General features: G+C 38.1%; 1 protein-coding gene across 10 annotated transcripts in view; it reads left to right on the top strand.

Moving 5' to 3' along the window:
* Positions 1-14,518, top strand: part of LOC132906687 (carcinoembryonic antigen-related cell adhesion molecule 5-like) — a 102,625-nt gene that overhangs the window by 51,639 nt on the left and 36,468 nt on the right. For 9 of the 10 annotated variants that reach the window (XR_009658028.1, XM_060959078.1, XM_060959074.1 and 6 more), the window contains exon 3: positions 1,294-1,332. The exons of the other annotated variant lie outside the window; for it this stretch is intronic. Coding sequence is in view for 8 of the 9 variants with exons in the window: in XM_060959078.1 (XP_060815061.1) it covers positions 1,294-1,332 (39 nt within the window). In the remaining variant the exon portion in view is untranslated. The remainder of the gene's footprint in view (positions 1-1,293; positions 1,333-14,518) is intronic. 10 annotated transcript variants of the gene reach the window in all.

Below are 14,518 nucleotides of genomic sequence, written 5' to 3'. Positions count from 1 at the left end.
GAAAGTGTACGGTGACACAGACCTGTGTTTATATAATAACACTTTTTCCTACCACACTTTCCACTCGTCCAACATACCGCTACAGTTTGATCTGATCATTTAAAACTGCGACACCCGCATACTAATAACCTGTACGTATGTATATATGTATATATGTATATATACACGTATATACTGTATAAGACAAAGGATCTTTCTTATGGTATACACTTTCTTTTTACTTTGGTGATTCTCTTTCTTTCTATTTTCATCGTGATTATCTCATACTCAACTCGCAATAAAATGGAAATACGTAGAAATCGGTTAACCTTTAATTTACTTGGATCGAAAAATTTAAACTGTTCGTAAATTTGCTTCTGACGAAAGAAGCGAGACGCAGGAGAGATAATACGAGGGGAAATACTGAAGTAAACCTTAAATAGAAAACAAATTTTAAAACGCCTTTGTGTTTCCTTTCGAGTATGAGAGTATCTAAAAATTTGAAACGGAAGCACTCGGAACCACGTCGATAACCATGTTATTACACGCTAAACTAAATATCGATCTTGTTTCACTTTCGTTTGCAGGAAAATTGAACGACTTGGTTTTTTTAAATTCAGCCGTTTTCCGTTTCCGGCGTCGGTTAATCACTGCGAACGTCGAGTTTGCGATGCAAACTTTATTTCACGCCCGGTACCCATTACCAGATTCAACCGTACCCAATTCCCAAGCATGATCGCTGACATATCGCGCGTGGTGCCTATGGTGATGTCAAACGACAGTGTGACTACCTTTTCGTTCCCGTTAAATTTTTCACTCCGAGTTAACGAAACTGAGAGTTGTCTCTTTATGGTATTTTGTTTCTCCTTCCTTCCAACACTTTATTTGATTCGATACAAAATAATTTTAATACTATATATACCTATGGTCATCATCATTATTACTATTATTATAACATTATTGTTATTATTACTCTGATCATTCATTCAATTTAATACCAAATCATTAAAATTTTCCGCTTTCGTTATATTATATTTCCAAGTGATTGTAATTTAATAGACAAAGTACATAGTTCATTGCTTGCTCATCATTCTGCAAGTTTAACGTTCAACTAGTAAATCGATTTACCTTGATCTCCTTTTCCCTCTCTTTATAAATGTCTATCGTGTCGTGTTGTTAGTAATACGTTCTCTATTAGTAATACGAATATTAGATCCTAATAGACTATAGTAAATATCAATTATCAGAGACAAATACGTTATTTCCTTCCGTGCTCAGATAATTTCTTATGATTTATATATATTTTTGTTACAGGAGGCCCGCGAACATTTTCTGCTAGGCCTTACCGTGGAGGTTGGTTGGTTTGTTTGGTTTGCAATTACAATTACATACATAGTCTGTAGATTTTTTCTTCCAAGTCTACCGTAATTTCAACCACATTTCTATGTTTCCATTCATATTATCCATAACTATAGCTATATTTATATCTTTATGTATCGGAATATCTAAACACATAGCATATGTATATGCGTATAACGATCGTACATTTTCATTTCCTGCTTTGTGTGTATTTTTCTGTCTATGTATCGGCTATCTCCTTCCCGTTTATCTCTTGTCTTCTCTCCCTTTAGCGTTTTGATCATCATTTAACCATGCTAACTTCTTTTCTGTATCTATGTATGCGATTAGATTAATGCCATGTTGTTAACATACGAGATGTTCTCACGAAATGATCCGTGTAAAATCGATGGGAATAATCGACGAATGTGTAACAGAAAATTCTCGCATGAAATTTTCTTATTTTACATACATGTTACAATAATTCTATTACTTTATACTCAACGTAGACGTATTAATACAATGTACAAACTGCAATTCGAAAATTGACGACATCTGAAAATTATGTATAACATTTCCCATTGTTCTTCTATACGTTGAATGTTTCACCGCATCTAAATATTACAAATTATCACATCTTCTTTTAGCAGGATGTTTTTGTACGTTATACACGTACATTTCGTGAAAATGTTTGTACACGCGTTCAGCCAAATTAACCATTACGAACGATCCTTATATCGTTTAATTATAGCGTATGATATATTTGCAGAAATCGATTACTTTAATCACACAAAACGCTTCTTATCCTATCAATTTACATTACTAGTTTTATTTATACGTTAAATCGATGATCAGCACGATAGCGAGAAATTTTTCCGAAGGTAGGTGAGAAACGATACGACCTATCGTTTCACCACGCAACTTGTCATCGATCGTGGAATTTGTCCCGGCTCGAATAGATCATGTACCAACTGGGTTATACTGCTGGATTATGCACCAACTTTTAAGCAATTTTGTTCGTAATCGAGTGGACCCCAGCCTTAAATGCAAGGAACTATAACCTGTACGATCTTTTTGTTGCAACACGAAGCAAACCGTAGTTCGAATCCAACATCATATCTGACATGTATTTATATGAATCTTTTTTCTACTTTACTGTTACTAAAAATCAGAAACTAGGTTTCACAATTATATTTCAATGTCCTATCTACTGTCATTAATATTTCGCTAATTATTTAGAAGTTTACCATCAAGTCCGATTTCGATGTTTTTTGAATATGTCGTAAAACTTCAACAACGACCAACAACCAATACTAACGCATACGCTGTTACGGACGCACGATTACGTCGACGATATAGGCAGAGTTCACCGTAGCGGTACCGACGTTCACGCGAGAGGAGAAACGTTGTTCCAAACGAACGATGTCGAGTTTTATAAGGCACAAAAAAAATCATTGAAATCGGCGTGGAGGATAACATTTAAACGAATAACATTTAAATAAGGAACATTTAAATAATTACCGACATTTTCTGACAACGACACGGAAGGATAAAAGAGACGGACGACGAATGATTGTATGCGTGTTGCGTAGGAGGCTATGTAAATCGTAAACCAAGTTTATTTATTATTTTCTAGGCGACGAGGCGACGAGGCGACGAGGAAAATTAAATAAATAAATATACGTATATACGCATATTCTTGAAAGGGATATTTGTAAAAAATTGCTTCACGAAGCGATTCTGGAGAAGAACGGCAGCAACGATGACGACGACAAGATTGTCGCTCGACTGACGCCTCGAGTATCAAATCTCGTTGCTCGTTGCGGGGCGGCAAACATTCGCGATATTCTCGACAACCATTGTCGGTATCGTCGACTCGACGCGACGCGACGCGACGTCCGACGATGTGCACTCGTCGACGCTTCTCACGTTCCTGACCGCCGCGCTGTTCTTCCAAGGTGACCGCTCGGGCGTAAAATTTCTCCGCGACTAGAAAGCAAACGAGATATCGTTTCAAGAAAACGTTCGAGTAACAAGAGTAACCTCGAAGGAACAGTATGCATCACTGTGAATATATGTATTAGATCTCGCTGTCCTCTCCCCTCGTCAATCTCTCTCACTCTCTCTTTCATCCTCTCGCCCCGTGTAGCGGAGGTATCGGACCGCGGTACATAATTATCTATATTACATATATCCAAGTCCATTGAATTTCGTGCAAAATGCAAGAGATACAGTCGGTAATCGCGGTTTCACGACTATTCGGGTTTATTAGCTTCTGCACGGCTAATTTCAACCACAACTATCCTTTAGTTGCTCTTCGAATTGACTGAATTTTGAATACCAACCAAGGTATATTCTAATTTTTATAGAGCGAAATTATCGATCAAGAATTTCCTTCTGCAAGAAGGAAAGAATTTTCCTACAAGTGATTATGAAAATATGAGCCACGAGTCGTAAAGCAAAGTACGTTTCTGTCGTAAAAGAGAGTGAACGATTGAAGACAATTCGAGCGTTCGGAGCGAATAAGGAAAGAAACCGAGTTTCGACCGAACCTGTAGACGAATGTAATTTCTACGATTTATATATGTAAAAAAGGGGTTACTTTTGCAAACGTTAAGAGTGTTTGAATAGGGATAGCGAGAGTGCAGGCAGATCGAGCTAGATTTATTCGTTCCTAAGAGAGAGAGATGAAATTTCAACGAGACAACACCTGTGTCCCGAGTTTGGGTCTGGGTTCGCACGAAACACTAGGAAACCCTATCTGCGATGTGCCTGTGCTGATATACGGAGCTAACAAAATTTCTTGCTGTTGTATCGTATCGTATCGTATCGTATCGTATCGTATCGTATCGTTCGAACTTTTTCGATAGAAACTACTGAATCAGCGAATTACGGAAACGTGCCTTATCCAAGTTTTCCTACGTATTGCCCGATTTATAAATCTAATAAATAGGAAATTAGCCGAGCACAAATTAAGAAATCGAGTAAAAACCTATTGACTTGCTACATAACGCGTTTAAATATACTTATATCGTATGACTGTACTCGTATTCTTAGAAATTTGTCACGCAACTAACGTTACAATAGCCTAATTCGTACAACTTCTTCATTTAAATATGCATGTGAAAAATGACGTGTATAATCGTAATAGAGAAAAGTACATGTTCGTTATACATATCGTACATCGGCGAGCAGTATCAAGATACGGTACAGTTTTCCTAAGACTCTTTAGACTGTTTAGAGTTTTAGAGTAATGAAAATAAAATCCGAGAATAACGATTGACAGGTGCTATAAAAAGGTAGGTTGCTGGATGCTTTCAAGCGGTAGCAACCAATATCCGTCGCAACGGTATCGTTTCATATCACGGTGCACGTACGCAATGGATATTGTTTCCTCGTGGCCGAAAGTTGAAAGGATACGAAAGAAGTTTCCCTCGCGTCGTATCTACAGCGGCAGCCAGCCTTCCTTCTGGCTCTTCTCGTGAGGTAATGGGCTTTGGAGAGCGGTGACAGTTGCGGAAGGAGGTGGGGACAAAAGCGAGGAAGACACTATGCCGAGCTTCCTAAAGCGTGTACTGGTAACAAATCATTCAAGAGGAAGCGACCTGCTATACAGTGCTTTCTACCCCTTCGTGAACGATTTGATTTATACGTTGGTCCTGATTACAATTGATTTTAGTCTGACGATATCTGTCTGTCCGACGACGGAGTACGTTGTAACATTCTCCACCGTATTTGTACCGTACAAATCAATCTGCCATGCGAAAGAAACACAGCCGAGGAATATTGAAATTTTAAACCGCGATGGCAGTGCTTCTGTATAAAAATTGAAAACAATTATTTTGTCAGAATATAAGATCGAATCAACGATATACGACTTATTTTTTTCGATTTATTCGTCCGATGGAAGCCAGTCTCTATAATCTTACGTATATGTGTGCGATCGTTAGATGTAATACATACGTATATATAGCTGAGCATGTATCGACGTAAAACATATTTCAGTTGGTGTGATTTTTAATGCGTTCGTGTAATGCGTTCGCGCGTGACAACCGCGTGTAATACAACCATCAGTTCTTATGATACGTCGAGAGAGAAACGGGAAGGATTAATTGATGAAATTTGATTGACAGAAATTTCACCGGAGTTTGTTGTTATTACTTGTAACTTGGAAATTCATCGTCATATTTTTATTATGAAAATTACTTGGATAAACAGACTGAAATGCTTGGCTATCCGCATATTCAAAATTACAGGAATTTGAACGAGTTAATTACATTATAGCTGAATTACAATAAATCAATATCTTACTATACTGTATGTATAACTCGAGATAAATATGTACACGTATATAAAAATAAATATTACGAACTGTTACAACATCATAGATACTATTCCAACGTATTACGTAACTAAACAACACGATCGCTCTATATCAGTTACAACAGAATTATTGCGACTAGCGCCGGTTCGAGTTGTAGCTGCCAAACGTATCCAAGCTTTCGTCTGTACCGCTAAATTCAGTTAGTAAATTCGGTTATACCGCTAACCCCTCGCTGCGCCACCCCTAAGGGACGATGGGGCGGCGATTTAAGATAAACTTCGGTGTCAACTTTTTAGCGTATCGTTCATCTACGAGATCTAACAACCACCCGAGTGAGAACAAGGAATTTTATCTTCGGGCCCCTTTTACTAACAATCAGTAGCTCAATCCACTTATTCATTCACCGTTTTGTAAGCCAGGGACCCTTAAGCACTCTGTAGATAGCAGGCAACAACACCCACGGCAAGAAAAACGAGTAGATTCGATCAGAATAGGATCTCTGTTCTCATCAAATTCCCAGTTAAGTTATTTGTCAATAAGCAACCGGCATAACGATAGTTGAAATCAACAGCAACAGAGTGTGGACGTGGTAAGGATCGTGACAATAGTTGCATTTGAAATAAAATACGTCTCGAAACAGTGTTCCCTACATCGAAACAACATCGGTTCTATTCGTTTTTACGACAACTCGTGGTAGAATTGATAAACGGCAAACGCGATTCGTCTTGCCTTTCGGCGCATAGTTCGTCGTTAGGCGTATTTCCTATAGTCTTTCATTTTGTTCGCGTATGTACGCGTCATCGCACGTTTGGTTAATAAATTTAATTGAAAATTCATATACAGCGAGTATGTGCCGTACAAGTTTGCGATCATGTCTCTGTCTATGGTTCGACTACGCGTACGCACACGTTATTGAATTTACATGCATACATTCATAGAAATACTGTTCGGTGTTGGGGTTAGATCGTATCTCGTCGCTTATTCGTAGGCAGACGGAATCGTTTACGTAGAATACGTTTCCGTGTTAAACGGCCGGAGTACGTGATTTCATTTGCGATACGAAGTCACGATCGTTCTACATCCGTTGGAAATATGGCGCCTCACGTTCGTCCCTTCGTCCAGTGATGCACGGTCCTGCACTCCATAAAGCACGCAAAACCGGATCAACTAGGCATTTAGTACGGAGGAACCGCATGAAACCTACTTCCGGGATTCATGTGCCACCTCGAGATTCATGTTTCATCCTAAATCAAATAATTTGGGCAGACAGGAATTTAGCCTAGAAAGCAGGCAACAGTTCGACGAGTGTTCCATTTGTAATGGACGATTGCCCTGTGAGAATATCTCCACTAATATTTTAATTATTGGTAAAAACTACGAACATACGGAATAAAATAAGCAAAAGAATCGATCGTATAAGAAACAAGAGTGTACGCACAATCTCTTTTCTTTCTTTCACTCCGAGGAAAGAGAAGCTACAGCAACGTGTTTGTGATTGTAAACTTGGATTCTAAACTTGCAGGTCTTCCGCTGTAAACATGCTTTCTACTCCTTCCACTTTGTCGAGTTATACGTCGTAGCGATGGTTGGATGGGTGAGTCATCCGGTACAGAGAGGTCAGGGGGTGGTTAAACCGAGGGTGGCGGCGGTGGCGGCGACGACGGCACAGTCCAAGAATCGCCAAATAGGCGGTCATTGTGCTTCGCTAAAGAGTAAAAGAGACCAACCAATCGACCGGCCAACCCACGAACGTCCCACCGGTCGAGTCCTCCTCCTTTTAACCTCTCCCACCTTCCCCCTTCAACCTTTGCCGGGTGTCTGTTGTACGGCACTTCGTAGTCAACCTTTGATTTTCAAGTTTGGAGCGACCAAATTTCTTCGCATGCCACGCCGAATCGATCTCCTTCCTATGCCTTTTCATTGCGTCTCCGGCGTTCCTCCCCTCTTTCTTCTCCCTTTCTTCTCCTTAATCCTTCTTATTCTTCTCGTCCACATTTTGCTGGCACGTTCCTCTATTTGCAGCGTTTCGTCCTGTTTTCCTATGTCTCTACCAAACCTTTTTTCCACGATCCTCGAGTCACCCCTTTCTCGAACGGCGTTGGCCAACCTGCACGTCTCATTCCTTTGTCCCGGCCACGAGGTGGTAGTTACAGCAAGGTTTTATAGCCGATCGTATATCGAGCAGTTGAACGTGTACGCTTTCGTTTCCAGAATTGATTTCTTTGATTTACTGCCAACCCGTCGCAATTTCGTCGCTAGAAATCTATACTCGATCGCTTTACGCTGATCATTCTACTTTTCATATCTGAACGTGAAGTCAACAAGATTGAAGATTAGCAAGAGGAATAATAGCATTTCGAATGGAATTAAAAACAAACACGGCAGCGAAGCAAAGAAACTGTCGAGGAAAATGAGTTTCGCTGCAACTTGTAATATAACGGAGTAATATATATATAAGTAATATAGGGATAGACAGCCATTATGGAAAGTAAATAGAACCGCTTCAACGGCCTATTATTATCGCTAATGACAGATAAAACGTGCCATGGATATATATATATATATATATACATACATACACACGTACATATTGTATAGATATATAATCAGGAAATTTTGCAAACGATGATTTGATAACAATAAATATCTAAAACGTATGTTAAAATTGTTTAATCCAAAGGAAATAATCGTTTGACGATCACACAACATTTAGAAATAGTTGGTTACGATCTTCTACACCTGCAATTACACGAAAATTAGAAATAGATGAAATATGAAAATAACAAATAATCGATTCGCATGAATGAACAAACGTGTGATAACAATAACGCTAGTTCTATAGAAAATGACGATGCAGCATTATTAATGATTAAATTATTTATTCTGTTACTTCTATCAGGTGCTCGAGGATTTTTAGGTGTTCAAATATCTATCAAAGAATTTTCGAAGAATTTTCAATTTCTATAATAATCGTCGTTTTTTACACGTCTTGCAAACGTTATATGTAAATTATTTTGATTAAATATCCAATTTTCTGAAGATTTTCTGCAGATTTTCCGAGGCTACGTGTAGTTAAAGTTTTAAACAACATTTCGTACAACGTGCCAACTTGGGAAATCAAAGTTAAGAATTATACGAAGACAGCGAAGTAAAGGATTTTCAGACATTCGCAGGAACCACAGAAACGAATAGGACACTCGTGACGCTGACCGTAGCGCAGGAAGATGTCAACGGCTGTCTAGGACACGATAGACAGCGATGAACTTTTGTTTAGTCTAGAAGCGATTTTCAAATGTTGTGCCCGCGTCGAACGAACAAGAGGAAAGCTGCGAGTCGGCTGCAGTCATTTACACACGTTTCTTTTATGCAACGAAACAACGTGCTCGCTGCGACAGTGAACCACGAAGGAATAACAGCGCAAAACAAAACTTATTTTAACGTGCTGCAGCACGGTAGAACGTGCTGAGTAGCCACGGCTGATTCGTGGTTAACTTACTAGATCTTACTGTCACGAATATATCCTACTACGTGTATACGTGTATCTTAGGTCTTAGGGAAATCTTGTACAAATAACGTACCATACCTTTCGGCTCCAAGGACTCATCTCTTTAGACTTGGGTTTCAGATTTAGTTAACAACAGCGTAGACTTATCGTTAGCCGAGAAGGTTATGCTGTTTCATGCTTATAGCGTGAAACAGCAGCAAAGTAATCGAGATATATGTGGGTATTAAGGAGAAACCTCGGTACGATTGTCCGGTAAGGCAGCGATCCTTGTTCTAAATCGCCAGCTACACAGCTTCTGACAATACTCTCGTTCGCGTTAACCAGGCTCTGCTCAGACATACGTTGCTCAGCGACCATTCATCGTTGCTTGCTTGTCAGCAAGTAAATTTCGAATTTCACGAAAAACGTTCCACTTTGTAAAACGATTTAATCGTTGCGTTTAATAATATACATTATACATACATACATACATACATATTAGGTTGTCCGCAAAGTGTCTTTCTTTCGCAAACGTGTTTTTTTACAACGGTGCACGTTCATACAAACGTGAAATCAAGTCTGTGAAATGTCACAGTGTTTATCTCAACAGAACAAAATGGATCGTACGTAATTCGACAAATATAATAATATAGTATAAAACAAAAAATGTTGTACGTCTATTATTTCCTCATAAAACGAAAGAAACTTTTCGGACAACCTAATACATACATTTGCTTCATGTTACGTGCATTGATAGCACATAAACGTATATAAGTAAAACACATTTTCCAACTATACTTTGTACACACATACCGTTCACATTATGTTCTTGTCGCTTTTAAGTACACTATTAAAGTACTACCTATGTGGTTAATTATAAAAAAAGGGAATTGAGAAACAGGGTTATATTGATCGTATCGTGTACATATTTAGCTATACATACACAGTATACGTGTATAATAAGCTTGTATAATGTGGAATTAAACAGCCTTTTTGAAATGTGTCAACAAATACATATATAATAATCAAGATTTCGACAGATATCTTTTTTATTCAAGAAACTTTTAATTATTTTTACGTCTTTCAGCAGAATTATATCACTAGTTGGTTTCGGTATTGCGATACGCATGTATAAAGGATCACGAAACAAAACTACCAAACTGTAACAAATCGTACTAATAACGAAAAGTCATACTGCTTGTGATATAGTTGTGATATTGGTTATTAAGTATCCGAAATATTATTGTTTAACAGAAACGTTGATTATTCGAAAGATTATCACAGATTATGTACATATGTACGTCACAATCAGTTCCACGTATTTATACTACAATGTGAAATATGGAACACCCATGGTTCAAACGCACCGAGTATAGTTTTTTTTCGTAACTGTTCGCAGTTTTTCTGCGAATTTGTATTTCAAAGTCGAATTGTTACTTTCGATTCCAGTCTACCCCAATGCGATACGGCGCGGCGCCGCGGCACGACGCGCGACATGTCATGCGGCACAATGGGCTTGACAGGATGTGACAAGCCGACCTGTCACACGGCAGCCAAAATGTTAAAAATGTATTATTTTTGCAGATAAAGATTTAATAACGTTTATTCGTTTTGTTTCCAACGCCTAAAAATCTAACATTTACATCACCCTCGATTATTAAAAGTTCTTTTCTAACGATTGAAAATTCGTAGAATGCTAGTCTTTCATCGGAACGAAGGTATTCGTACGCAACCATTAATAATAACGATATCGTAATTATTGTTTTACGGGATCAATTCTTTTCACCACGTCTCGTAGCTTGTAATCCATCTTGAATAGGATGCGTTATTGTCCTACCCGGAAGCAATAAAATATTGAATAATTTAATCGACACACCTTGTCACACATACGTATATTCGCGGCAATTGAAATAATTCAATTATTAACGGGAGTATCAAACTTTTATAACAAGGTGCGCGTATGTTTGAAAAATATCAGCATTCGTCGCGTAAAATTCTGTCAATGCGATTGCCAAAACAGAGTAGTGAAATAGAGAAAGAAAGCAGTAGATCGAGCTTGAAAAAAAGAAGAGGGCAGAGAATGCGAGGGTTGGGCAAGTTGCGGCTGGTGGTACGCTATTGGTTGCACGGTCATCGCCGCGATTGTAAATCAATTAGTTCGCATTGTAAATAAATCACCATTTTACAACTCTACCATGCCGCACCATACGACATTCGTATGAAATTTATTGTCCATTTTCACCAGAGTCACTTCGATTTTAGCGCTCTGGCACAGTATTGCAATTATACAAAATTGTTGTAACATGCAATTATACCAATAATTCTTTCTACACGATGCTGAGGTATTATTTCCGCCTACGTTCCCTGGAATAGGTGAAATAAAGATAAATTTTGCAATTTAGAACTACTCCTGTCCGTTTATTAGGTTAATTCTGAAGTTTGTTAGCGTTACAAAATTTAACAATTCTCATGATATTTTTTTACCGAGTTACTTTTCCATCGTTTTCCAATTTTTTATACGGTTTAAATTAAATGTTTCTTGGTTTTATCTTGCCCACAATGGACGCGTGTTTAAAAATCTTCATCTCGTCGCCATAAACGGCCGTAGGTGGTTGGAACTTTCAACGTGGACTAAAACAAACAAATCAAGAGGATTCTTATTAAATCAATAGGTTTACCATTATCGTCCGTATCAAAATAAATTATTCGTTTTATTTTTGTGCCGAGTTTGTCGTACTTTTTTTTACTTAACTGTTACCGTAAGAAGAACGATAATTTCGGAATTTGCAATTTAAGCATTCCCCATTTTGGCAATTTTCAAACATATACTACTTATTTTGGTACGGGCGATAACGATAAACATACTGAGAAGAAGAATCCTCTTGATATTTTTGATTTAATCCAGCCTGAGAACTCGAATCATCTACGCCGATCATCCCAGCGAGATACAGTTTACAAATACGCATTTACAAACGCGTGTATTTGTGTGAGATAAAGCCAAGATTTTTTAAGACATCTAAAACTTTAAAAGATAGTTATGTACTAATATATTTAGTTATATGTATATAACTAAAGAAACTACGGAAAGGATAATAAGGTTAGACGTACAGAGGCCACAACTCGAGTAAGCGCACGGTGGTTTCAGCGAGTGTTGTGTATGATTCTGCCGAACGTCGAAGCAATTCCATCGCGAGTTCCGTTTGAACTTGTGTGGTTTCTCAAACGCCTTTCGAAAGTGGTATCCGAAAATATATGATTTTCAAAGAGTGCAAGGAAATTCTAATCGATATGTTTTTATGATATCGGAGGGGAAAGGGTAAGCGATATCTGGACCTAAAAGTATTCGGACCTACTTCCAAACAGCATATATATATATATATATATATATATGTACTATATATGCACTACCGGTACATAAATGCAATCAACGGTTGTCGATGGTCACCTGCCTTATCTAATGATTCGTTATTCGATACTTGCCGTCAGCAGAGACCGATAATTAAATAATCTTTCGAAAATCTTTCGATAGGCTTTATAAAGTTCAGCGAATTCACGAAGCGACAACTCATCATACACTGGCACAACTGTCTTTAAAGCCACGAATGTAGCTGTTGTACACTTTTATAACACGTTTATTCCTAAGAATTTGCTATACTTTCTTTTTAATTCCCTTGTTTAGTTGGACATTTCTAATAATTCTTCCAAACTGTGCGTTTATGAGAAGATGGCCAAGCGAAAGAATGCGAAGATCCGACTGATATAACAAATAGGCCCGCTTTTTCTCACATAATCGCAAATCATACAAAAAAATTACATTTTCTATACCGATTGGGGTCAAAACAGCGTCGATTATTGTCAAATCACTTTATTTGTCTCCTTAAACGCTTGAATTTTTTAACAATTTGGATTCAATGAATAAATCCTTGTACAGCTTTACTCAGTATCATTTAACGACGAGTTAAGAAATCAATCGAGTTACGTTCCGATAAGAAAAAGAAGATCTATTTGCTATAGATACGTTGCTGTACTATGTACATAGACGACTAATTATTGGAGATGTGAGAAGTTTAACTGTTCCGACACGTATACACGGGAACAATATAATTACACTGTCTGAAAATTAAAGGAAATTCCAGGTTGTTTCGTAGTCGACTGATGTGCGTCAGGTAATCGTGTGTACTGTTAATTGCCACTGGCTGATGGAACAATGCTGTTATAAACTGCCCGCTCTTGGGATACATCGCAGAAATTTCGAGAAAGCCACGTCACGATCATCGACCACCGACGAACGTGAAATTTGGAAAAACCTGTTAGACACCTCTCTTTTCTCATTTTCAATCATTTATTACAATCGTATTACCTGATTTAGACTTATTTGACAAACCTAATATCTTTGCACGTGAGAATCGCTACGGACCTCCATTTGGGCTTCCCTTCATTTGATCCTCGCCAGGCATAGTTCATCTTTCGGTTTCCAACGCCGATATACTACGCTCGGCGCGTCTCTACACCTCGCAATGAGAACGCGGATACATCGGTGTCTCCCGCGGTCGACGCCAAGACCGGCTTTCACTTTCATTTCGCATTTACGTTTATGCATCTCGATGACTCGCGCAATTAATTTAATCGTCTATTTATTTAAAAAAACTCGTTAACAACTTTAACCCCTATTTCGTGGTTTATAACATTTTAATAGACAATTTTTATAAGCCTTACTTACATTAATAGCATCGTTACATTTACCAACATACACACACATATGCTGGCAAGGTTTCAACGGAAATGTAACCGCGAGAACATTAAGTACGCTAATAACTAATAAATATATATAAGCTTATATATATATATATATAAGCGAAACAACAATAATACCGCATTGATATTTTGAAATCTTCGGCGAATAATATCAAACGTAAGAGTCATTTTCACGAGAAATAGTAAAATAATTTATACATGGAATCTACAAGTATTGATCTACGATTAATGGTCAATAGAATTTTTCCGATTGCCTGATAATGAAAAAAACTCGATGTTGTCGAGATATTGTAAATTGGTTTCGAATAGGTTTGGTATCGTAAAACTGTCTGTCGTATCAATTGATTTGACTGTACGAATCCGAACATGATATTAGACGTGTTCGGTGTAAAGTAAATCATGGCAGGTCCGCCTAAACGACGAACCAGCCGTTTTGCGTGGACGCATGTAGGTGGCAACGGGTGGACAGAGGGCATAGACGCGACGCTCCTATCCGTACAGTGCTGGCGTTAATGCTAATGCTAATGCCGATGCTAATGTCGATGTTAATGGCGTTGACGGCGTCCTTTGCCGATCTGTACCGGCGAATAGACCTACCAACAGACACATACTACCTCCAGTCACCCAATTGATTATCA

Source organism: Bombus pascuorum, chromosome 5 (genome assembly GCF_905332965.1).
Source record: "Bombus pascuorum chromosome 5, iyBomPasc1.1, whole genome shotgun sequence".
NCBI lineage: Eukaryota > Metazoa > Arthropoda > Insecta > Hymenoptera > Apidae > Bombus > Bombus pascuorum.
Note: the sequence above shows the minus strand (reverse complement) of the source record. Positions and strands in the feature narration are given on the sequence as shown.